Below are 25,998 nucleotides of genomic sequence, written 5' to 3'. Positions count from 1 at the left end.
GGAACAAACTTCTGTCAACAGAAACAGTTCTTAAATCAGTGGATTTACAAACAAGTCTGGATTGTAAAGAAGCAAACTATAAACACAAAGATACCATTTCTTTAAAGCAGAATGCTAGGTACATGATTTGTTACATAAAAAAATAAATGAGTTTTCAACCTAATAGAAAATGTTACAGTCAAGGATTTACTACGCATGTCAGGGAAAGGAATCAGACTTTATAAAAGTTAAACTAAAAATTATAAGATCATTAGAATTTAAAACTGTTTTGAATAGTGAAAAGTCATTGACATAGATATCTCAAAAAGGATGAAATGGATATTTAAGCATTTAAGTATCTGTTTTCCATAAATTATAAGATGATTGGAAGTCAAAACTGTTTTTGATATATATATATATCTCAAAAAGGAAGAAATGGATATATATAAGCATTTAAATAATTGTTTTGAAAGCAAAATTTATGGATAACATTTCAGATTCTAGATGTAATAAACAACTATAAGGCTGCAAACAGAACAACACTGATAGTTCTTGCTCAGAATATAGTTCCCATTGACTAAATGGGCTGCCTGCATAAGATTCTTCTGATATGTAATGTAAATATGAATCCAATAAATAGTTCATGCCATTTTACAAGACTTTTCAAGTTTCTAATAAAGTTTTCTTCAAAGATATGAACATGCAACATTAATTAGGTATAGGGTAAACAAGTTTTCCAGGACTACTATTTTTCAAAATAATGTATAATTTTGAGAGTTAAGTAAGGATGATTAATTCCTCTAGCATAATACACAAGAAATTAAAAGCCTGGAGCCTAATTTAACATAATTTAGCAGACTATTCATAGAAAGTGATTCAACAAAGCAGTGATCAGGAAGGAGGACTTGTCAGCAAACACTTAGAACATTTTTAGAGTGAATATATTGCAGACCGACTGCCTTTAGGAAGCAAACATAGAATTTACCGGGCTTTAAGAAACCTGTTGTATTCAATAATGCTCAATGTTCTACATTGTAGAACATGAGCTTTTAATGCTGTGTGCTTAAAAAAAAAAAAAAAAAAAAAATCCATTCACACAAAATAAATTAAAAATAAAAATAAAAAAAGGACTAGTCAGCATCACTAAAAATCAATGGGGCATACCATGTAATTAATGCAGGAATAAAATTCAGCCAAAATGGTGAGATTTCACTCCTGGATTACTTCTATTCATTTTGGCAAATCTAGTGCTGTTCTTTGAACAGATTGCTGATCTTAATGTTTCTGAAGGAGTGTTCAATTAGCAGTTTTTTTTTTTAAATTCAGCTTTAAGATCACTACATATAATTTTTTATGTTTCCAATGGCTGGCTCTCATTGACCATACTCAGTTATATGGCAACTATTCAAATAATAAAATTAAAAACATAATAACTATAAATATGAAATTACATTTTATTCACATATTTAAAAAATATATACATATATTCGTATCTTGCTCTGATATATTCATTTTTTCTTTTTCATTTGCAAAGTATTTGTCTCTTGCAGACGAGAAAAGAAGTCCTTTGATGACTTAATTTTCAGTGTAGAGTCCATCTAAAACAGATAAAATTCATTAAAAATTACAATGGATGATGTTCCTAGTTACAGTGGAAAACTATAACAAGGTTAGTGAATACACATTAATGCTTCAATTATTAGCCTTTTATACTAACTAATTAAAATGCAAAAATTATCATCAAAAACATTTTTACACATTTATAGTAACTAAATATAGTTATTTTTTATTCATTGCAAATAATAGCAATTGATCAGAATTGCAACAAGTGTAAAAGTTAATCAAATACTAACTTGTAATTAATTATATTCCAGAAACACCTTTCCCTAACTATTACTGACTAAATTTGCAACTACAGTTGGGAGTACGCATGATGATTGCATGGTTTTTTAACCAGTTACACTATCAATAATTATAATTAATAAAAAGGTAAAATTAAAAAAATTAATTTCTCATAGGCAATAACAGCACTGTTTCATTTTATCGCATTTATGTGTTTCATAAATAATATTTTTACATATAACACATCCATAAAACATTCATAGTGAAACATTATAGGATAACAAGTAATTTCATTGCCGCTAAATGCTAAAATTTTTCTCACTAATATGATGATTAAACACAGATGAAATGAGGGAAGGACTGAATAGGTGGAAAATGCAGCTTGCTTTGACTATATGCGTGCATTCTGAATTTTCAACAGCTAACTTATAAAATTAAAATGTATTCCTATTTGTGAATTTCTTTTGAAAAAGCAGGCAGCAATAACTCTAAAGCTACTGATACAATCCTAAATTTACAAGGCTGTTTTTGAAATCCAAATAGTCAAGAAGTGAATGATGAAAACACAGCATACAATATGAAATACAAACACTACGTTTTGAAAGAAAAGACATGGTGATAAAAAAAAAAAAAAAAAAAAAAAAAAAAAAAAAAAAAAAAAAAATTATTCAGTGTGGCATGTTAACAGCAGCTGTAATTTCAGCAAAAGCCTTTAAGCTTCCGCTTAGCATTCTGTAAGATTTTATTCTTTCATAATTCATTGATCAAAATGCAGAGGGTAAATTTAAATAACTAATATTAAAATTGTAAAATAATAATGATAATATTCAAAATAATGTAAAACACTTTATAGTAGCCATATTTGAATTCTCAACACTTTGTAATCTGAGAAAAGGCAAGAAACATTCTGCAGATCATTACCATTTATGTAAACAGCATTTATGTAAATAACATTCCAATATTCAGTTAATGGTTATCGGTTGTCAACATCTGCCATTCAAAGATGATTCAAGCAAATAAGAAACATAAAACCATTTATATTTTTCAACCAACAGTACATAACTTAATGACTTTCTTAAAACTGGCTCGTTATACTTTAATATCTCCCCGGGCCATGGAAGAATTCAATCAATTTTTGCAACCTTAAAACTTTGTATACTTTGCTTGTATTTCATATTCTTTCTGTACATATATATGCATACAGTGCAGTGAAGTAATAAGGCAATAAAACTTTAAATTAATTTAAATAATGATCTAAAACAGCCTTCCTTTAATTGCAATGATTCTCTGGCATTTTGTTTGAAGAAGAGCACACTGTGTGACAGAATGATGCAAATATTTATTTGAGCATACATTCATTATTTTTATCTTCATTTTATCATTTTTTTTTATTGATTTACATAAACTGCTTTCCTTAGAATGACAGGAGATGCAAGATCTTTGGGTTTGACAAGACAAAGCATAGACATCAATATGCAAACATACTGTTTACATTAATATATCAGATTATATTTTCATTGGTCTTGTTCCCCAATCAATTCTACAACATCCATCTACTACCATCTTTTTCCCTCCCTCATGCACTTCCCACTTGAAGTCAGTCCCAAAGAATTCATATAAATATGATTATCTTCATTAAAAACACTAATAAATCAAACTCGAAATTTAAAATTCAAGTAATTATACTACAATAAAATTCCTTCAAATTAACTTGTGATTATTCAGTACTTCACGCTATAAATTTTGTTTCTGAAGGAAGATAAAACCATTTTTTAATAGCCTAGCAATATATTATTTATTACCTAACATCAACTAAAATGCAATATTTTAATTTCTTATTAATAGGGCAAGAAATCCAATACCATACACTGATGATGGCATATTAATTTAATTTAAATCTGGAATTTCATATGTATTTGCCAGATAATATTCAAGCAGCCTGCTTAGTGACTGATTCTTTTGGCAACAGGTTTCCTTGCCAACTCTGTACATGCTTGAGTGAGTGATGTCATCAGGTACAAGCTCATTTCAATTTATTTCTTCTGCCCAACAAATGGAATTCTCAGAGTGGTTTATCTACTTGCTGTTGATATTTACCATTGGTTGAAATGTATACTCACAAATTTAACAGTCACAAAGAAATAAAAGCAGAAGATACAACTTCATGGTGCCTCTGTGTTTTTCTCTCTCTTTCTTTTGGGAAGGGGTGAAGAAGGTGCACTGATACACTATGTTAAATATCTAGAATTTTATTACTATAGTGATGCATTGGAAAATTGTGATGGATATTACATTCAGACTTTTCAGACTGACTGCATAGTATGAGGCTCAGCAGATAATTGGAAGAGTACCTAAGAATATGATATCTTAAGACATAGATTAATTGCCATTGTATAGATTATTATACTGCAATTCTTCCTGCCATCATACATGCACACTTAACTAATACACTGCAAATCAGATGTTCTTTTGTATATAGTATGGAGCACAGAACTCTGAATAATGAATAAATGCATTACTTCACAGAATACCAGGTCTGTTAATTTTTTGTTAACTATATAATTTCTTATCGTGGCTTGCAAGGACTAGGAACCATCCTTGAGCAAGCCGTTATTATCATTGTTGTTATTATTATTATCATCATCATTATTATTATTATTATAGCTTCATAACTCACCATCCAGCACATGACACACCATATTAAATTTCTTCACTGCATATATACATAATTTAAGACAATGAAATACATTTATGCAATGCAATCCAGTTATTCATGCTAAAAATGGAATTAAAACATTTAGGATACGTTTTAATGATACTTAATACTATAAAAATTAGTATATGAGTATAAAGCAAAATAAAAACAAAATTTCACTGCAGTGTAGCTGTTCTTATTTAAATAAGCTACATATTTCAAATTTTGTCAAAATTTCAGTAATCTCCGAGTATATGATTAAATATAATGATTTAAGCATGGGCTAAGAAAAGTCTCAAACCAATTCTGCATATTATTCTACATATGACTGTATATGAAATGAATTTAGTGCTTCCTTATTAATTAAGGTCCCCATTTTTTAAGCAGTGCAAAAATATCAATAAATTGGCAATGCAAATCATCTTCAAATGGCCAGTAGCCCTAAAAGTGCTTATTAATAGTTTGTTCATGATAAAAGAACTTTTGAGTAAAGCACTAGCTATCATATTTTCTTTTTTCATACAAATGTAATAATTCACAATCACTGACGATTCTCTCATCACAAGAAGAGCTCTAAGTATTCCTTGTGTTAATGTATTTCATTTTTTTTCCTAAAGAAAAGTAAAAAATATTTGATTTAATGAGAAGTGTGGGAGGTGTTTTATCTTTCTTTCAAGAAAGATGAATTTTATCTCACATTTGAATATGCTAAAATAACCATTAAATTAAGCTATATATATTAATGAAAGCACTTAATGTGTGATTTGAAATACTGCAAATGAAGGAAAAGCATATGTTCTGACAATTGATTCAGTTTTTTCACAATACTATTTGTAACAGAGCAGCTATTTATTTACTGTTGGGCAAAGGAATTGACACTGGCTAAGTAGTGTGAGAAGCAACTCAACGTTTACAACTTGAATGGAAATAGTTTTATGACAGAGGCGCATATTCTATATCTGATCCAAACAATCACATAATTGAATAGGTGGCTGTTGACATATGTGTACTAAATGACTTCTTTAATGCATGCACGAGCCATCATCATCGACAACTGAAAAGGTAGCTGTCATGCTAAAGATAAAGTGGTTACATGCACAGTTTTACTATGTGCATGCGCAAATAGAATATGGGAGCAGTGGGGTGGCACTGTTGTCGATGTGTAGAGCGCAAAAACAGTCAATCTGCTTAGAAGGGTAGTTGTTGTGTGGTGTTAAAGTGAGGAGTTTCGTTTCCATCGCTCTAAAGCACGTTTACAAAAGGTGATCAGCGGTCGTGGTGTAAAATCGAGGTTGCCTGGAGCAAAAATGCAACAGAATGCTATCAAGGATTAGTGAAAGCCTGTGGCACAAATGCTTTACCATATAAGACAGTAGCACAATGGGTTCAAACATTTCATTTGGGTCAGAATGAGAGTGCAGATTTGCAACGCACAGGCCGACCCTCCATTCCTCAAGAGCAGATTGACATCCTGAGCGGTCTCCTTACCATAGACCGCTGATGGACTGTCCAAGAATTATCCTTAGAGGTTGGTCTGAGTCATCAAATGGTGTGGCGCACAGTGAAGAAATCTCTTAACATGAGGAAAATTGCTTCCCGCTGGGTTCCACATCGACTAACCAAAGTACAGAAATGGCACCGGTATGCACTGGCTGGCACCCACTTGGAGAGATACCGCAATGAAGGAGACGCATTTCTGCAGCGTATTGTCACCATTGATGAGACATCGGCACAAGCCTATGAGCCTGAATTAAAGAGTCAATCAAATGAATGGCGTCACCAAGGTTCGCCACGTCCACAGAATTTTGGCAGGAATCCAGTCGAGTAAAGGTTATGCTGATTGTGGCATACGACTGGTGCGGTGTGATTCTTACACATGCTGTACCTGAAGGACAAACTGTCAACGCAGATTACTATTGCCGATTTCTACAGCACCATTTGCGTCCAGCTAAGCGGTGCAAACATCCACATTTATTGCACAACAATCACCCTTATCATATTGCATGACAATGCTCGTTGCCATGTCGCAAAAAATGTCACTCTCCTTTTGCGACGGTGGCAGTGGGAAATCCTGGAACACCCTCCCTACTCAATCGACATGAGTCCTTGTGACTTCGGTCTGTTTCCGAAGTTGAAGGAACCCCTCCGAGATCACCGATGTCATGACATTTCATCTGTACTCCACACAGTAAGGCACTCGGTCGCTCACATCAACAATCAACACCTTGCCACTGGTCTACAACAGCTTCCCGACATTTGGAAAAAGGTTATAAGCTTTGCTGGTGATTACATAAAAGGAATGTAATGCAATTGTACTTGTAAGTTCATTAAAAATTAATTTATACCTATGTTGCCATTACTTAATTTACAGCCCTCGTATTATGGAAAAACTATATATTAACAGTACATTGTATACAACTAGTGATACTATATGTTCCAAATGCCTTTAGGCATGTTGAAATATGTCATCTTCAGGATTAGTTTGTATTTCTTTGCACACCAAATTACTTGGATAGTTTAAATAAATGCACACTTTAAAAAAAATCGGCTTCAAACAGTCTACTTGCTTCATCATACAGACATTTTCTGGTACTCCTATGAAAATCATACTGCTCAGAGCACTTCGAGCTTAAATATGGAAGGAAAGGAGAAAGGATATAGACAGTAAGTAATCTGGAGGTAAAGTTGAAAAAGTCAACTGGAGGTAAAGCTAAAAAAGACTGAAAATCTTAAACTTAAGCTCAAAGACTTATAAAAAACATGTTTTGAAAAACTGGACATTCAGGGTTTTGACAATACAGAAGAGGCCCACCAGCGGCCAAGCGGTAACGTCGCTGAACACTGGTAGTTTGGTCTGAGGTTCGAATCCCGCGAACAGGCTGGCTGCATGGGTGTTTTCATGGTTTTCCCCATGTGTAACGTGTATACGAGCCAGTTTCCCTTAAAAAGTCCTCCACGAAGGCATCCTTCCCTTAAGACAGATAGCCCTAGAGTGCTTTGCCGTAGTCAAATAAACCAAATCAAACCAATATAGAAGACAATACTGTTAATGCTACCAAACGCTTTGAAGCTGTTGATGTAGGCCTGAAACTTATATTAACCTAATTTAAAACTATGTCTGATGCTGCTAGTGCTAATGTAAACAGTAATTCTATGTCAAATGAGATAAACCCAAAATTCTGTCTACCAGAAATTCCACTTCCTGCTTTCGTGGCTTGTACTGTGATTTCATTAATTTTAAAACTCTGTTCACAAATTTAATAATTAATAATATGCAAATAGATGAGCCACTGAAATTATAATTATAATTATTCACTTAAAAGGTGAAGATAAGAATTTAGAATTGTCAGATGATTATTCTGATTTACTGTTCCAAGCAGTTGTTGAAATATATGAACACAACCACATTTTGGTTGATTCTCTATTTCTGCAATTTTTTATTGCAAAAAAATTCAGAAAGATCTGCTAAAGAATTACATCAGAAAAAATTGTATCAATAAAAATTTGAGATCGCTAAAAGTATTTGAATATAAGCAAACTATTTTGTTGGAAGCCACATTGATTAATACAGTTATATAAAATTAGACAGGGAAACCTAAAGGCAATTTAAATTATCTTCAGAAAAAAGAATATTCCAAGTTTTTATTTTCTAATATTTTTGGAATGGACATGTACTATGCTTGAAACTATCACACATACTTTCCGTTTATCTCAAACAGGAAAGTTTAGTTTTTCAAATAAACTGAATCCTAATGTGAATTGATCAAAAGTTTTAATAATTAATTCTAACACAAACAATTGGAAAACTTGTATACTGTGTAAAGCTGATCATCCACTATTTAAATGTATTTTATTGGAAAACATGAGTGTTAATAGCAAAAGAGATTTTGTTAACTCATAATAAATTCGTATTAAGCCTTTTGCCATACACAGGAAAGTGTAATTAAAAGTTCAGGTATCAAATTTGCAGTTGCAATAAGAGACATAAATCGTTTCTACATGAAATAGATGATCAACAAATGAAACCATATTGTTTTAATGATTTACTGAGGGAAGCTACATGCTGGAGAAGATATCGCAGACAGCTGACACTATTTTCATTGGCAGAAATGATTTCTGCCAATGAAAATAGTAATAGATTTCTTTTGCAAACCATCAAAAAATCACTTACTAGGGTTGCTAATACTTCTTACTATATGAATGAAATGCTTAAAATAAAAATTCTGTCAGAAGAAAATTACATGGGATGAGAATTTATGTCTGAAAATAGTAGAAAGGTGGCCAAATTTGTGTAAAGAGTTGCCACTTTTAGATGAACTCAGAATCCCCAGAGTAGTTCTTGATTCTACAGATAAAGAAATTAATGACATCACTGAGATTAATATTTTTTGTCATGCTTTCAAACTTACAAATGAAGCTTTAGTTTATGTGAAGGTGAAAAAACAAAACAAAGTATTTGTAAATCACATCACTTGTTAAAACAGTGTAGCAGCACTTAAAAGTATTACATTACCTTGAACTTCTGGAAGCTTACACAATGGCCCATTTAAAATGCAAAGTACAAGAACTGATCAAACCAGGGTTGGGGAGGGGGGTAATGCTTTAACATGTCCTGCTTTGGATAAAAGATTGTTCTAAAAAAAAGGAAGTAATTTGTGGCTAACTGAGTTCACAAAACCACAGAATTGACAAATCCTGAAACTTGATTTCATCATTCTGGAAAAAACAATCCTTCAGATCTCTTGTCTTAAGCTAAATCCCTCCTACGCACTGAAAAAAAGGTGTCATGGATCATCATTTTTATATACAGTCAAAAGTCGTTAATTCGGACACCCATAATTCGGAAGGATCTATAATCCGGACATCAAAACTAAAAACTTTCTGCGCATGCGCCGCGTTGACACATGCGCAGAGGCGTTCACGCGTGCGCGTAAGACCTTTTACGACTGCGCATATGAGTGTGCGCAAGCGCAGAATACGTTTTCGCATGCGCATTTTATGTATAATGGATGTATAAGCTAAATAATTATCTATTTCAGTTAATGTTGATGATTGCGTTGTTCCTTAATTTTCGAATTGCATCCGGCTTATTATTTTTTGCAGACTGTAAGAGCAATTTTATAAAAGTAAGCTTAAACTTTCGATTATATCAAATAGAATTTCCGATATATATTTGCTAATATGTAAAGGATCTAAAGCGAAAGTATGTTTTGAAATCCGAAATCTGTTTATCAATTTCACGCTGCTCGGCGGCGGGCGCGTAATGAATTGGAAGTTGATTTGTCAGCACTATCCTTATCTTCAGCGCAGATGTTTTTATTTTATTTGGCTTATAATTCCTTACCAAATGTAGTATTTCATCTCGATATGCTCCGTCTTTGGTATGATTTAAATCAAGTTCCTCGTCATTATAATTCGCTTCCGATAGCGAAGAAAAGTGACAGAGGTTATTGAAAACAAAAAAATTTCGATTGACAAATTAGTCGGTGTTCTTGACACAGCAATTATAGGACTTGAACGGCGGAACTTTGTAACTGAACAAGAAATTATGTCTGTTTAATAGAATTAAAGAGAAAGTATTATCACATGAAACGAAGCAAAACTTAAACAACTTACATTGAAAGAAATGTTTAATTAAGTAAACAAATAAATATTAAGCTTTTTCTTTTTGCAAATTTTGATACCCTTTAGATCATAATTGTTCTTTATTTCATAAATTACGGTTTCATATTTTTAATTTTAGAATATCTGCATGCCATCTTACGAGATTTAAACTGATGATCTATAATCCGGAAAAATCGATAATCCGGAATCGCCGAAGTCCCGACGAGTCCGGATTAACGACTTTTGACTGTATTAACAAACTTGCAGAAACTATTTGTGAGTGCTCAATACCATATGAGGATGCGTACCTGCCAGGACCGAAATCTACAGACTCTAAAAGGAAATATTATCTTAACTTCAACTTTCTAACAAAACATTTTTTGGAGTTTTTACTTGATCATGGTAATATGTTTTTAACTGTATTCAAAATTCTGAGTTTTCTTTTCAGACTCACATATAATTTCAGAAGTTTTGTTTCTGTTAAACAAGCGAAGAGGTCTCCCGAAATCTGACAAGGCTAAAGAATATCTAATATGTCAATTTCAAGGCAATGCATTTTCTGCAGAAATGTCAAACTTAAGGTCAAATGTTAATGTCTGCTTTAAGGCCAATTCTAAGGCATAGTTTTAAACAATATGCAGTTTGCAAAAACAAAGAATAGCTTGTGATATTTTAACAACAGGAGTTGATTTACATGAGCATTCTTAATCAAAAATAATTATCAGAAAAAAGGTCCTGAAATTAAAATATTTATAGAAAATAATGGCAACAAAATTTGTTAGATTATTCTACTTATTGAGGTGTGAATCACACTGGAACTTTATTAATTTGAAATTGTGTTCTAGAAAACCAGTTTTTAGGTAATAATTAGATATGTAAAAAGGTTAGAAGTTTACCAGAAATTTTTTAGTTTTCTTTCAGTAATTATCTTATATGACTGAGTGTATTTAATTATATTTACTTCTGTTATTTACTTTTATTACTTGAATTTTTGACTATATAAAATTGTAATTCACATTTGGAATTTGTGTTAGAAAATTGTAAGCTCTTGCTTGTGAATATGACAATGCAGGGAGGAATGATTATGCACACAGACATCAGCAATGCTTGCAATAAAAAAAGGTAGTTGTAGTGCTAAAGAGATCAGTGGTTACACAAAAAATTTACTACATGTCAATAATACCTCATTTCCATAACTGACTTTTGATGCTGTATGTTCCAGATATCTTTGGACAAATCTGCAAATATCTCATCTTCATGACTAGTTTGTAATTTTATATACTTCAAATGACTTAGTTAATTTAAATAAAAGCATACTTTTAAAAAGAACCAGCTTAATGCAGTGCACTTTCTTAATTATATGAAGAGTGGCCCTGAAATATGAAAATCAGTTTGTACAGGGTTAAAATTAAGTTGGCAGGATTCTTCCATGGTACTTGATATCTGATGAGCTATGCTGAGAAACTGGTGAATTCTTTCTCACTCAGGTACCAAACAGAGAGGGAATCACACTCATAACAAAGATCTTCAACCATGTACAAAATAAATATTTTGCATAGACTATTAGCAAATAAAGAATCTCCTGTCAACCATGCATTTCAATCCAAGAGCAGCTTGCTCATACATAAAATATTGAAAGACAGTGGCATTCCACTAAGTGGTGAATAAAGTTCAACGAGACACAATTCACCATCATCATGAGTCTTACCTTGTGCAGTTCATGTTGTGAAAGTCCTTGCTACAAGAAAATGCTTCTAATGCATTGTCAAAAAGAGTTAAAAAAAATGGAAGTCACAAAGTGTATGTGAGAAGTAAATAAGATCTTGGCAATATTCCTAGTCCCAACTTGGCATTTAAAAAAAACAGAGGCCACAATAATAAATACTATGAAATTAATGTTTAAGAATATTCAAAAGTGTCAATAAAGATAAACCAAATTTTCATAATAATATAAACCATTAAATTCTTCTGCAGTCTATAAACTACTATATTGATACAAGTGACCATTAATTTTACACATTATAAGGAATAAAACTAAGCTTTTATACAATTGATAAAATAAGCAGCATAAAAAATAGTAAAAAATCTAATATCTAAAACTTACAATTTATATTTTTATTAATATAAATCAAATTCTAATCACATTGTTTTCGTAAATAAAATTTAATTGTAATTTAATTTAATTGTCTGATCAAAATTCACTTACTATCAGAACTCTTTTATTACCCCCCCCCCAAATAAAACCTGCATTAAGGAATAACTTTCAGTGTTTAAAATCAACACATATTATTTCTGAAACACTGACATACTGTCATATGAAGACATCATATTAAAACTACATAGATATACTTACTTTAGCTATCTTAGTATTCCTATGCTGCTTTAGCTTCTTTAGAGAATCTATTTTTTCTTGTTTCTTAGCTTTTGCAGAAAGAGGTTTTGCATTAATTTCTTTTTCCTTTTTTTTCTGTTTTAATTTCTGGAGTAACTTCTTTTTCCGTCTTTCTCTTTTCCTATCAGTTTCATCTCGTTCAGTATCTCCTTTAACGAGACCAGTTTTTTTCTGGAAAATAAAAATCAGAAACATATTTCCTGTTACTGTAACTCATTATAAGTGCACTCTCAATTTTTTAATAAACACACACACATACATTTTCCAATATTAGAATATATTTATAAAATTTATTAAAAGAAATAATAAATCAATAAATTTTCTGAAAGTTCCATTTGCATAAGCCATAATAAAATGTCTAAAATCAGAATATTCTACTTGAATACCTCAGCACACTTAACACATAAAGGCATGGAAGATTCATTTTTAACTGATCAAATCATTATATAAAAAAGGCATACTTTATTTCTACTGTATCTTTCCCAACATTGAAGCTATAAAAAGTCCTCTACCTTATTATAAAATTTTTATACAGTTTAAATAGTTAACAAATGTCTAGATTATCAAATATTTTGAAGCAACTCTCTAAATTTGTTTTCATATTAAGAAATCAACTACTTTATAAAAAAAACACATGCACAATTGAAATATGTATAACAAAATTTAAAATTATTAATATGAGAGACTTATTTCTCAGACAAATTTAATAAATTAAAGAAAACTTATGTACACTGCTCAAAAAAAAAAAAAAAAAAAAAAAAAAAAAGGGACAGTCCAATATCTCTCGATCTACTGGGCCGATTGACAAAATTCAAATTGCGTTCTTCATGTCTCGAAAGCGCGACTTAGGATATATATTAGATTTATATATAGCACTATTCTAACATAGGTATTTTGACACAAAATCGGACTTTTCCTGAAATAACATGCCAATTTTTTTACATATTTCGATTCTACGACTCAAATTACACCTAAATATGAAATTTTGTAAAATTTGAAGCAAAATTTACGGAGAAATTCACAAATTTATGTTGGCACTTTTTTGTCAGTTTGCGCTAAGAATAGTTCACTTGGTGAACTTCTTAATATATGGCAACGTAGTTTCCTTTCCCGTGAAAGGAAAAAAAGTCACCATCGTTCCTTTTTTCCAAATAATATTCTTTATATTATATTTTTAATTATAACTTATTATTTTAAGTAATTTTTTCTTCTTCGAATTTTATTTTAATTGTTTAAGCTGAATGGTTTTTTTCGAATAACTATTTTAAAAATTTCTATTTACCTATTCGAACTGCGTAAATAAAGGTGCAGCGTTTATTTTTTTTTCAAATAGTTTTCTTTATACATATTTTTTGTCATAGTTATTATTTTAGGTAATTTTTAAATTTTTATACTTTTATTTTAATTGTTTGTGTTACATTGTCTCTTCAGATAATTATTTTAAAATTTTCTATTTATTCCTCCAAACTGAGCATTTTAAATATATTTATTAATATAAATTTTCCAGAATTGGATTTTATTTATTTGAATTGCGTTTCTTTCCGAAGAATACTTTGCAACCCAGACTAGGATGCATTTGAAAACTGCATACATTAAAAGAGAAAATACAGTAAAGCACAGTTAACACGCCTTTCAATGTTCCGTTCAGAAAAGTTATATATAAATAAGAGAGATGTATAACCGACATTTTAACTTAGGATGACTTGCATACACTGCTTTAAACAGTTTTATCATCCTACATTTGGTTTCTTAAAATGTTATTCATATTTTAGTCAAATATTTTATTTTTGAAATCGCAAGAATCAAATATCATAAAATTAAAAGGTTTTAAATTAAAAAAAAAAATACAAATATTAAATTTTACATAAAATGTCAATTTTTCTTCTATTTTTCTTCAGGCATTCTACTTTAGTTTTGCTTTTTTTTTTTTTTTACACATTCTGCAAGTTTATTAAAAACCATTCAACTTTTCGAAATATCTTGATATTTCTGACAATTATTTTAAATAAAGTTATTGCCTTCCATTTTATAAAGGCCCACAAACGGCCGAGCGGTAAAGTCGCTGAACACTAGTAGTTCACTCCGGGGTTCGAATCCCGGTAAACGGGCTGGTTGTATGGGCGTTTTCGTGGGTTTTCTCATGTGTACTGGGTATGCCAGCTGGTTTCCCTTGGAAAGTTCATCACGAAGTATTTGGTCAGAGCCTTTATCAGTCTTTAGAGGCTAAACATTTTGAAGATATGAGATGAAAGGAAAGACTGGTTTCATCAAGAGGTTGTGGTTTATTTAATTATGACAAAGCACACTAGGGCTATCTGCCTATAGGGAAGGGATGCCTTCGTGGAGGACTTTCTAAGGGAAACTGGCTCGCATACACGTTACACATGGGGAAAACCACAAAAACGCCCATGCAGCCAGCCCGTTTGCGGAATTCGAACCTTGGACCGAACTACCAGTGTTCAGCGCGACTTTACCGCTCGGCCACTGTTTCATCAGAGGGGAAAAAAACACCTTTAGGTGACATCCACATACAATACTGGATAAACTCCTGAATCTTCAAATAATGAATAAATGATATCTTTTTGTCTTTTCTGCTAACACAAGCTCAATTGATGGTATTTGCTGGTGTACATGTCCAAGTGTTTTCTCTTTGAACGCCTAAATTCTTTGAAGTATCCTGAAAGTATATTCAAAAGCATCGAAGTTTTTGAAACATCTTGGTATGTCTGACAGCCAAATTTTCCTGTAAATGTTTGCTTACTTTTCTTCTTAATTTTCTTTCCTTCTACAGTTATTTTCAGTGCTCACACAAAATTAAGATTTTTCGATTGCTAGACTTCCATAAATTTTGCATTCTTGTCAATTTTTTAAAATATCAGTTACATGAATTGCGTTTCAGCTGAAGACAGCTTTTCATTTTCTAGTCATTTTAACTATAAATAAAGTTTAAAGCGAAGTCGAAAGGATAAATAGTTTAATTAAATAATAATAGTTACTGCAGTTCATGTATCATGAAACATTTTAACATTGATTCTAAGTGAGCTGCAATCTCAGTGGTGCAGCTGTCGACTGCTCTTCAGAGAAAAATGGTCCAGTTATAAAACTAGCTGTCATTCAATACTAAACGGTGTGGAATAACTGCTATGCAATCGAATACAGTAGGAGAATGCAATGGAACTAGATAGATAACATGAGGGATTTCTTTGGCCCAAATCGATTAAAAGCGTTTTGAATCAGCATCTTCATGTTTTAGTGCCAAATTCAGGCTTCAAAAATTACAAATTAGCGATCTGTAAGAAAACGATTTCCAGATTGTACGCACTTGTGTGAGTGATTTGCGATCTCACATTTTCTAATCGCTAATTCGTGGTTTTCTCACTTACACGGATGTCGCACTCGACTTGTATCAAATTTAACACTTTTAAATGGTAATTTGCCTACTTCAAAGTTTCTTAAGGGTATACAACATATTGTATTCTGTGTGTCATGTTATGTATTCTCGTGTGTGTTTTTATATCTTTATGTTACGTAATTATGAGTGTGTTTTTATGCTTTTACGTTTAATTTTGTATATCTATGTGTTTCAGCTTATATGTGTTTTATTGTTTTAATGCTATCCTTTATATTCTTTTTAAGTTACTTTGTTTTATAAACAACATCCTATGTAAAATCTACTTGACATTTAGTCCCTGTATGGCCATGTAAACTCCCGGTGCAGTCCCGCGGGGCTCCAGGGAGTTGTTTCTTCGAGATAGTGGAGGACGTGAGACATATGCCTGTTTACCTATGTTAAAAGCCAGGCGTCCCCGTCCTCCGTCACCTGTAACAAAAGGATAAGTTAGATTCCGACCCATATTTCGTTTAACAATATTGCATACAGCGCCCTTTTCCCCCTGGTGGTGAGGTTTCAAACTTCCTTTTTTTTCACGGAAAATAAATTCCCATGACCTCCTTTACACGATTACCAAGTTTGATAACATTTAATCCAGTAGTTTTCCTTTTATGACCGTTTCAATGTGGAACTTTAATTATAACCACTCTGCATATTATTAAATTTTAATTTGAAGCTATGCGTTATATGTATACCATGCGCCAATTTTTCGCTTTTATGGAAAAATAAAGAATCGAAGCAAATATACTTAGGATAATGGACCAAAACTGGAAAAATTTCCCCTCCCTCTGAAAATAAAATATTGAAACTTCGACCTTGAATTTATTGGGTTATCGAAATATTTAATTTGACTTATCTTAGTTCTGACTAGTGAAGTCCTAGTTCTGACAACAATTCCGTCAAAAATTCCGAATTACTTAAGCTGAAGTAAAAGGTTTAGTATATATTCGCTGTATGTTAATAAAGTAATCAGAGTGTAATAAAAACAGATTATAGAATTTACTCTGATGCAACTTTTTGACTGAATGCACAACATGTAATGGAAGAGAAGGCTTGTAGAGATCTGTTTTTGACATGCCTCTAAAAGTAGATGTCATACTCCTTTTGTCTCTTCAATGTCAAAAAACTTTCCTTTGAGAGGCAACTTTAGTTTTTGGGAAAGAAAAAAAAAAAATCACAAGAAGACAAATTTGAAGAACATGCAGGACGATTGAGTACACATACTTATTTTCGGAACACAAGCGGTTCTCCGACTGGTTATTGAATAATGAAAAGATGCATTGTCATGCAATACAAAACATTTGGAATACGTTTTCTCAATGAAAACGTAAGATTAAAAGTCATCTGCTTAATTCACAGCCATTTACAAGTCAACTACACGGGCAACTGCTGAATCGTTTTGATCCTGAGCTTGTAAGACAAACCTAATATCACTGGATTTAAACACTTCTTTAATCTTCTGTGAACGTTCCTTCTTTAGCTCATATTCTAAGAATATTAAGTGAATACAATTATTGCAAAAGAAATTGAATACTCATTTGCACTACGGCTTGGTAGTTTACTAACGAGTTAACAAAACTTAAATTCTGCTTTTTTATTTTTTTTTTAAATATTTACAAATAAAATATTAAATTGGAGATTTAATTGGAGCCTCACCAGTTGCCTAGCATTTGAAGATTGTAAATACTAATTGTTTGTTGCGAAGTCTAATCCAGGCTGCATGGTTGGTTTTCGTAGATTTCTAGGTTCTCTTTACAAAGGTTCTCTATGAAAGGATCTTAATCAAACAGACATGTTCTTTCTATGTTCAAATAACCAAATAACCTAGTTTAAGCGCAATTTCCAAGTGAAGTTACTAGCAAAACCCGAATACTCATTAAAAATCATGTAGCTTGCCAATTGGGAGTAGCATGAAAGATACGGCGCTAATAATTGAATTGCTGTTATGGTACGCTGTTTCTCAACTTAGATGGTCATTCCTTAATTAAATAGCCCACCAGCAACCGAGCGGTAAAGATGCTGAACACTCTTAGTTCGATCCGAGGTTCGAATCCTGCGAACGGGCTGGCCGCATGGGTGTTTTCGTGGTTATACGTATACATGTTACACATGGGAAATGTGTAACGTGTATACGAGCCAGTTATCTAGAAAGTCCTCCACGAAGGCATCCCTCCCTTTAGGCAGATTGCCCTCGTGTGCTTGGCCATAATTAAATAATCCAATGCAATCCAATCCAATCCTTATTTAAATATAATTGATTTGTAACTTCTACTAGAACTGATGGTAAGAATTGAAGTGCAAATAAATAATATCGTGTGCAATCTTGATTAATATAAAATTAAAAATATTAGCACAGAAAAATATTTGCATTCAGACAGAAAGTTTTTTGAAATATTTGCAATTACTTTATAAGAAGGATTTATTAATAACCGTAATAATTACTTATTATATTACTGATGATTAGGATTCAGTTCTTGACAATTACATTCTAAATTAGAATTTTAAGGATATAATGAAAATACGCTACGCACAAAAATACATTTTAGGATAAAAAATGATTTTTTATGTTTAAAACTTCTTAAATTCATTTAATAAACATCATATCCTCGTTGTTAATTGAATCCAGAATGTTGGGTGTTGTTTATATAATTATTCTTACTTGTCCACAGAATCTGCTGACTTATCCAGCCATTAAGTAGCTGCAGATCATTTCTACTTAACCATTGAACTTCCATTAATTCAGTCTCTAGAGGGTTGTATGTTTATATCATAATTTGACTTTTATAAAAATGATTATTCTAAATCTTATGTTTCTATAAAAATATACTGTGCTTTAAAAATATAGATGTTAGCATCAGCCGCTCTTTCAGCCACTTCAAAAGCAACAGTTTGTTTAGAAATAAATTATGCAGTTAATGTCATAAAATTCAAATAAACATCAAACGAAAATTCTCAGTTTCAGACAATTCAATTTAAACGAAGTAAAGTAGCAGATGATAAAATGCCAAAGTTAAAAATTTACTCTTAGTATTTTTTTTTTAAAAAGATAGAGAGAAATTAAAAAAAATAGTTAAAAATTTGAATAATATCATCTATAATTTAAAAAAATAGCTTTTCATATAGTATTAATAAATATTTATTACGCATCACTGAGGGAAAAAATTTCATATAATTAATTCTCCATAAAATTTTACTTGAAATTTAAGGTTAAAAATAGCTGTGGCAATTCACTGTAACATAAACCACATAAACCACATTTGGCGTTATAATCGCTCAAAAAAAAGATGCCAAATTTCAAAACGCGAAAATATGTAAATTCGTGTATATCTTAGAAAATTTTGAATAAAAAAAGTCTATTTTTTTGCAGGTATGCTTAGAAATACACCTTCTTTAAGATGACGGTAAAAATTTTATAGGTTATAATTCAAATTTTTTTTCGAAAAATTTATAAAAATTATTTAAAAAAAGAAATTTAAAAAATAGAACACAAAAAATAAGTAAATTTTACTTGGAATGAACCTAATTTCGAAATGTGAAAGGAAAAATCAAAAACGTTTAATAAAAAAAGAGATATTAATAAATATTTGCCAAATTCAATTAACATTGAGGAGCTAAAATTTCGAGAGCTAATATTTTAAAAACTACTCTTACGATTTTTACAAAACTTGGTATTCTGGCATAATTTGAGTCGTAGAATCGAAATATGTAAGAATATTAGTGTGTTATTTCAAAAAAAGTCCGATTTTGTGTCAAAATACCAACGTTAAAATAGTGCTATATATAAATATAATATATATCCTATGTCGCGCTTTCGAGACATGAAAAACGCAGTTTGAATTTTGTCAATCGGCCCAGTAGAACGGGAGATATAGCAGTGTCGCATTTTTTTAGCAGTGTACATGTTAAGAAATAAATATATGTTAACAAATTATTAAATGCTAAAATTTTATTAACTTATAACTATGTTATTGAATGTTCATTGTACGGTACATACATTGATAAAAATAACATTAACAAATTAGTATAGAAAGCAGAAAACAAGATAGTTGGTTCATATTTCTGGTGCAAAACCTTTTAGCTTTTCTGTAAACAATGCAAGTAAATAAAATCATTATAAATTTGTCAGTAAGTTAAAATTAATGGAACAAAAAGATAATTTTTCATATTCACAATTTTTGAGATAAAAATAAAAGATTTAAAAAGTTTAAAATAAGTAATGATGGTACTTAGAATCATTGTAACAAAACGGAGTATTCTTCATATATATCATGCATAGAATATCTACAGTACAAAGTCCCAGATCCGGAATTGTTGGGACTTTGGCAATTTTGGATTTTAGATCATTAGTTTAATTCTAGTAATATGGCATGTAGACATGGCAACACTGGGGCTTCAATTATTGATTAAATCAAGTAAAAAAAAAAAAAAAAAAAAAAAAAAACTAACCCCTTACAACCACTCTAGTGTCAAAAGTGTCATCCTAGCCAACATCAATATGCCAATCAATTCACTGTCATTTGCCACAGGGCAGTTTTCTAACTAGACGATGTTTAAAAGTGACATGCTATGAAATTTTAGTCAGTGGGGAGAAAAATCATATTTAAAGTGTACTTACTTTCCTTTATTGAGTATTGTATTCTCCATTCCTAGAATTTATAAGGAGGGAGGGGAATTTTTCTTATTTTAATTTTATTTGTATACTTAATTACTTATTAGATTGAAGGTCACGATAATGGATGTTCGGATTTTGGACATTATACTGTATCAGTAAAATATATATAACAAATAACATCCAAAAAATGAGACAAAACTAAAATAGTACTTTTTGGGGGTAAAATTATACAAAATAACAGTTTGAATAATATCATAAAACTATAAAAATTTCAAAATGTAAAATAGGGCTGCATTCCAATCAGTTCAGCTGAAATTAAGGTATTACACCCAAAATACCAAAAACAGAAACTGATAAATTCAGAACACTAAAATTAGAATATAATGTATGCCTTATTGGATATCATACCTATGAGAGGTTGGTGTATTCTCTCTTAAGTATTTAAAAGTGATTCTTCAATAAACAATCTGCAAATGATATTACAGTACAAAGTCTCTAATCCGGACGTCCATTATCTGGAATGATCTATAATCCAGACCTCAAAGCCACAAATTACGCATGTGCATTTGATGCGCGCATCCGCTACACATGCGCGCTTCCGATACTGAAGAAAGTAATACAGAACGTTATTGAAAACAAAAAAAATTTGATTGACAAGTTAGTCGGTATTCTCGACACAACAATTACAGAACTTGAACAGTGGAACTTTATAACTGAGCAAGAAATTATGTCTGTTTACAGAATTAAAGAGAAAGTATTAGCACAAAAAACGAAGCAACTTAAACAATTTACACCGATAGAAATGTTTACTAAAGTAAACAAATAAATATTAAGCTTTTTTTTTTTTTTTTTGTAAATTTTGATACCCTTTAGATCATAATTGCTCTTTATTTCATATTTTTAATTGTATAATTTCGGCATGCCGTCTTACCAGATTTAAATTGATGATCTATAATCCGGAATCGCCGAAGTCCCGACGAGTCCGGATTACGGACTTTGTACTGTATAATGATTTCGTCCCTCCAATTTATATTTGATTTAGCATTCTATGCTAAGTTTTCATGAATTTCAATTTATTACTTATTTGCAAGTAACAAATTTTCTTTATTTTAGTAAACCATTTTCCTTGATAAATTTTTGAATGTCTCTTTATAGGATATCATTTATTTATAAATGCCTCCCATCTGTCATTTAGCCATTAGCTATCTGCCTTCCAGTACTTTTGAGTCACATAATTCAAACAATTAAGTGCACTGTGGGGTCTCTGTGGGTGATCAAAGAAATTACTATTCACTTAAAACTGAATCATATATTTTAACTATAAGTACCCCAACCTATAGTGGTTGGATGTGACAGAACAGCAGTAAGTACAGGAAATTCAAGAGGTGCCATTTGTTTACTACAGAAAGAGTTTGTAAGATTTTTGTAGTGGGTGATAAACTAGCTTCACTCTAATGAGCTACTATTAATACTTTTGAGGAGCAATCTGCTTTAATATGACAATTCTAAAAAATTTTGGAGTTTAAAATGAAGTAGACGATATTTTTAAAAATTCATTAGTGATATATTAGTCAATATGCAACTTTTGAAAATAAATTTTAATTATACAACATTTCTTTTCTTTTCATTTCTCTGTACTGTACAAGTCATGTAAAATATCTGCCTAAATGTTCTGTCCCAGGCCCTTTACAAATCAAAGAATATGGCAAAGTAGTAGTTTCTCTTGCAAAAAGCACTTCTTACAGTCATTCTCCTAAAAGCAAAATGTTGTCCATTGTATATCTGCCCTACCAAAAGCTACTTTTGTATGGTAATGAACATGTACTCTTCTTATCCAAATAGCAAATTAGGTGGGAATTTAGTGTGTCTACCATGAGTTTACGATACAGCTAGTAAATAATAGCTGAGGTTTTTTGGATCTGTCTCTAGTTTAGCTGCAGGTAAAGTAGATTCAAAATGTTTCGGCTTGGTTTAGCAGTTGTTTTATACAGCTGGAAATATCTGTTCTGTTTATACTTAATAATACAGTGAAAGATACAGTCACTTAATACATTAGTCTGTATAATACAGTCATTTAATAATACAGTGAAAGAATCAATGGCTTGAAGAACAGGTGACATATCTTGATCTATTCGATGCCATCAAGGCTTGGGGCACTTTTACAGTGCATGATAAGGGCCTTCATAGCCCAAGCATTGTAAAATTAAACAGAGTTTTCACTGCTTTGTTAATAAAAAATGGAAGCATCAGCAGATTCTTTACTAGTGGTGACTTATTTCTTTTTTTGTTGCTGACTGCTTTATCCTTTTTTTTTTTTTTTTTATAGTACTGAGTAAGGAAGCAGTTTGTATTAAGTACCAATACTTTAAGAATACTGTTCCAGCTAAGCTTGCTTGGTGTTAACGATGTTACATATGACACATACAGGTCCAGGATTATTTCCAGCTTCCAAATCATATTTTCCCCAATTTTGCTTTAGCTTCCTTTTTACTTCACAAGACCAGTGGGCTAGTCAAGAAGCACTGAAAATTTCCCATGTCATTTTGTAGGCTATGGCTTTTTTCAATTCAGTATTTTATCAGGGTTTTAGATATCTTGGGAGACTCACTAATTACTTAAAAACAGAGCACTCGGGTGCCTGCATTATTGTTTTAGTACATGCATTTACTGTTTTGATAGGATGGTCATACACCATCCTCAGTAACAGCAAAATGAGGAATAACAAAAAGAACCTATTTAGATCTAGTAAACAAGAGGTGTTTAGGCCAAGGCATATCAGATATACCTTTTCCTGCAAACAATAAAATGATCAGAAAGTGATCATGATCACACTGATCTTTTGCAAGAGTGAAGTAACAGTATGGCAATAATGAATAGCAAACATACAAGTTATTATAGATGGTTCACAAAAATAGGTATCCAATCCATTATGGAGGAGGCAAAGGACAATGAATATTTAAAAGTTTTTCAGTTTGTCTTCTGTGCATGTTTTAATAGTGGTTTTTTCATAATGGATTATGACCATTAAAATATAAAAGAATTGGCAGTTGAATAGAATTGGTAGTTGTTCTATCAACTCATCTAATACTTGTGGAGCAACTAAGTTATTTAGTGGAAAACATCAAAAACAAATTGTAATTAGGCATTTTACACATTTTCCATTGAAGGACAACATATGCTAAACAATACTGAATAGATCTTAGCTGACAATGCTGCTCAAAAGCCATCTTTAAACTAAATGTGCTATATTTATCTCATATAACAGTGTTTTTATTTTAAAGCAAATAGTGTCAATAAAAAGTTTAGAAGCATGCCATTCTATTTTAGCTTTCATTATGAAAATAACTATTCTGAGAGATTCATTTTTGTCAGAAAAAGTTTCCAAAAGGTTGTCCCATTATGGAAAAGATCCAACATACCTGATTTGCTACAGTCTGTAGCCATGTTGCAACTGGAAGGACAGATAACGGATGATGACAAGAACTGAAGAAAGCTATACTTCCAGAAGAATAATCCTCATCACTTATGTTCTTTCTTGTAATATAATAATGATCTAAGCCTTTTTACATGCTTCAGTTTAAGGTTAATTTCTTGACAAGCAAAGCAAACTGGATAACGATGTCCATTATGGCTTTTCCATCAACAAGATTCTGATGAAAACCATGGTAATTCCAAGAGATAAGACAAGCCATTATGTATTTTCATTACAGAGAAATAGCCTTTTTTTTTTTTTTTTTTTTTCCAAGGTGTTTAAGAGTACCTTCCCTTGTGCCCGTTTCATCAAAAAGTATAAGCTCTAAGTTTATACTTTTAGTATTAGTATAAGCTAGAAAGAGAACTGTAGCTAGACTTTTATTTTGAGTGTGGTATTGTTGTTTTATTTCTCTTTTTATATGTTTCAGAATTAAACACACACATGTCGTGATTGGTTTGTTATAGATTTTTAATTATAGGCAGTAGAGAGTGTTTCAGTCCCTGTACATAGCATACTTGGCTCAGGGTTACATGAATCTCAAATTCTGAATACCTTTTCCTGTTTATAATTTTGGGCAGTTTCTAGCATTATGCTGCATATACATCCTTATTGTTAATGCTCAACAGTTCTACTGTATAAGCTTCATTTTGGTGGTCAAGCAAAGAAACCAGGTGCAAGTATGATTGTAAAATAATGCATCATTCATTTTTGAAAAGAGAGTCAAGAATGATCTGGCAATCATAATGTGATTTTTTACCACCAAGGGACACAGAAGAAAGCATCTTCAAGCATTACAGGTTTAGCCCTTGTTATTATTTGACAGCTCCCGTTGTTAGGTGGTGCTCCATGCATCCTGTCTCTGAAGTTATTAAGTAGCACTCCGAGCATCCTTTCTCTGAAGTTATTCGATAACAACTTCAGTTTTGCAAGAGTGAAGGTGTTAAGTCTAACAATATCGAAGGCATTTGCCTAATAACTATGTACGTAACCATGGTATTATATGTAAATAAATCATGTGTGTGTCAATAACGAGTGGAATGATCACTTGCCTCTGCATTTTATGCTCGAATAGAATCTAATGAGTAGTAATGTAAATAGTTATCACAGCCCTGAAATTTTAAAGTTTCTCAAAATGTTATGAATAAATGCTACTTTCTTGATTATAATTAAAAAACAAGTCTCTCATTTTGCACCTTGATTCTTTTTCTTCCAATATACAACTAACCCGAAATTGGATACATTAAAAGCTGGCGGAAATTTTCACGTGTAATGAATAAGAAAGATACTCTTTTATATGGAATTTTACGTCCATGATGCTGAGAGAGTTAATGATAGCCTAAGGATCAATAAAGATAACTTTAAATCTCCATTCCCAGCTAATTTTCTCAAAAGCCTTAAAAAAAAAAAAAAAAAAAAAAAAACACTTGGTCATTGCAGAATTTACCAAAGCTTTGCTGACCTCAAAATACTTTGTGTGGACCCTAATTTTAGCATTTTTAATGGCATGCATATCAAAAGCACCCATGTATACATGCAGCTAATTTGCATTACAATATCTTTCATCAGTTGTAGCAAAAAAGCCATCTTAAATTTTGCAACAGTAGAATTTTTTTTTGCTCATGGGAAGAATCAAATTCAGAACTGACAGTTCTGTTAACATGTGCAAACAGTTGATCATTAGTGCTAAACCAATGGTAAATAATACTCACAGATACACACAAATACCACACTTAATGATACAATTACCTAAGGGTTCAAATGACAGTGTGGAGAAATTAGCCAAATACAGATGCCTAAATATAATATGACACATATGCAGTAACAAAACAAATGCAGGAGTTAAATGGTGATAGAGATATTTACAAACAATATTTAAATGATACAATGCTACCAGAATTATGCATGACAGACTCTGAAAGGCTGATTACACATATGAGCTATAATGCTGATGGCAACAGTGTGCCAGTCTTACTTCCTTATTTTAGTCAAGCCTGATGGAGATATTTCA

General features: G+C 31.5%; 1 protein-coding gene across 2 annotated transcripts in view; it reads right to left on the bottom strand.

Moving 5' to 3' along the window:
• Positions 1 to 1,413: 1,413 nt before the first annotated feature.
• The window catches only part of LOC118184073 (U3 small nucleolar ribonucleoprotein MPP10), a 79,457-nt gene continuing 54,872 nt past the window's right edge, over positions 1,414 to 25,998 (bottom strand). For both annotated transcript variants that reach the window (XM_085815604.1, XM_085815605.1), the window contains exons 10-11: positions 12,474 to 12,683; positions 1,414 to 1,577 (exon numbers count right to left, since the gene is read on the bottom strand). In XM_085815604.1, coding sequence (XP_085671730.1) covers positions 1,488 to 1,577; positions 12,474 to 12,683 — 300 coding nt within the window. In that variant the 3' untranslated portion in view covers positions 1,414 to 1,487. The remainder of the gene's footprint in view (positions 1,578 to 12,473; positions 12,684 to 25,998) is intronic.

The sequence above is a fragment of the Stegodyphus dumicola genome, chromosome 4 (assembly GCF_044657685.1).
Source record: "Stegodyphus dumicola isolate Sdum_Otavi_A_Nest chromosome 4, ASM4465768v1".
Taxonomy (NCBI): domain Eukaryota; kingdom Metazoa; phylum Arthropoda; class Arachnida; order Araneae; family Eresidae; genus Stegodyphus; species Stegodyphus dumicola.
This window is presented reverse-complemented; position numbering and strand designations above follow the sequence as displayed.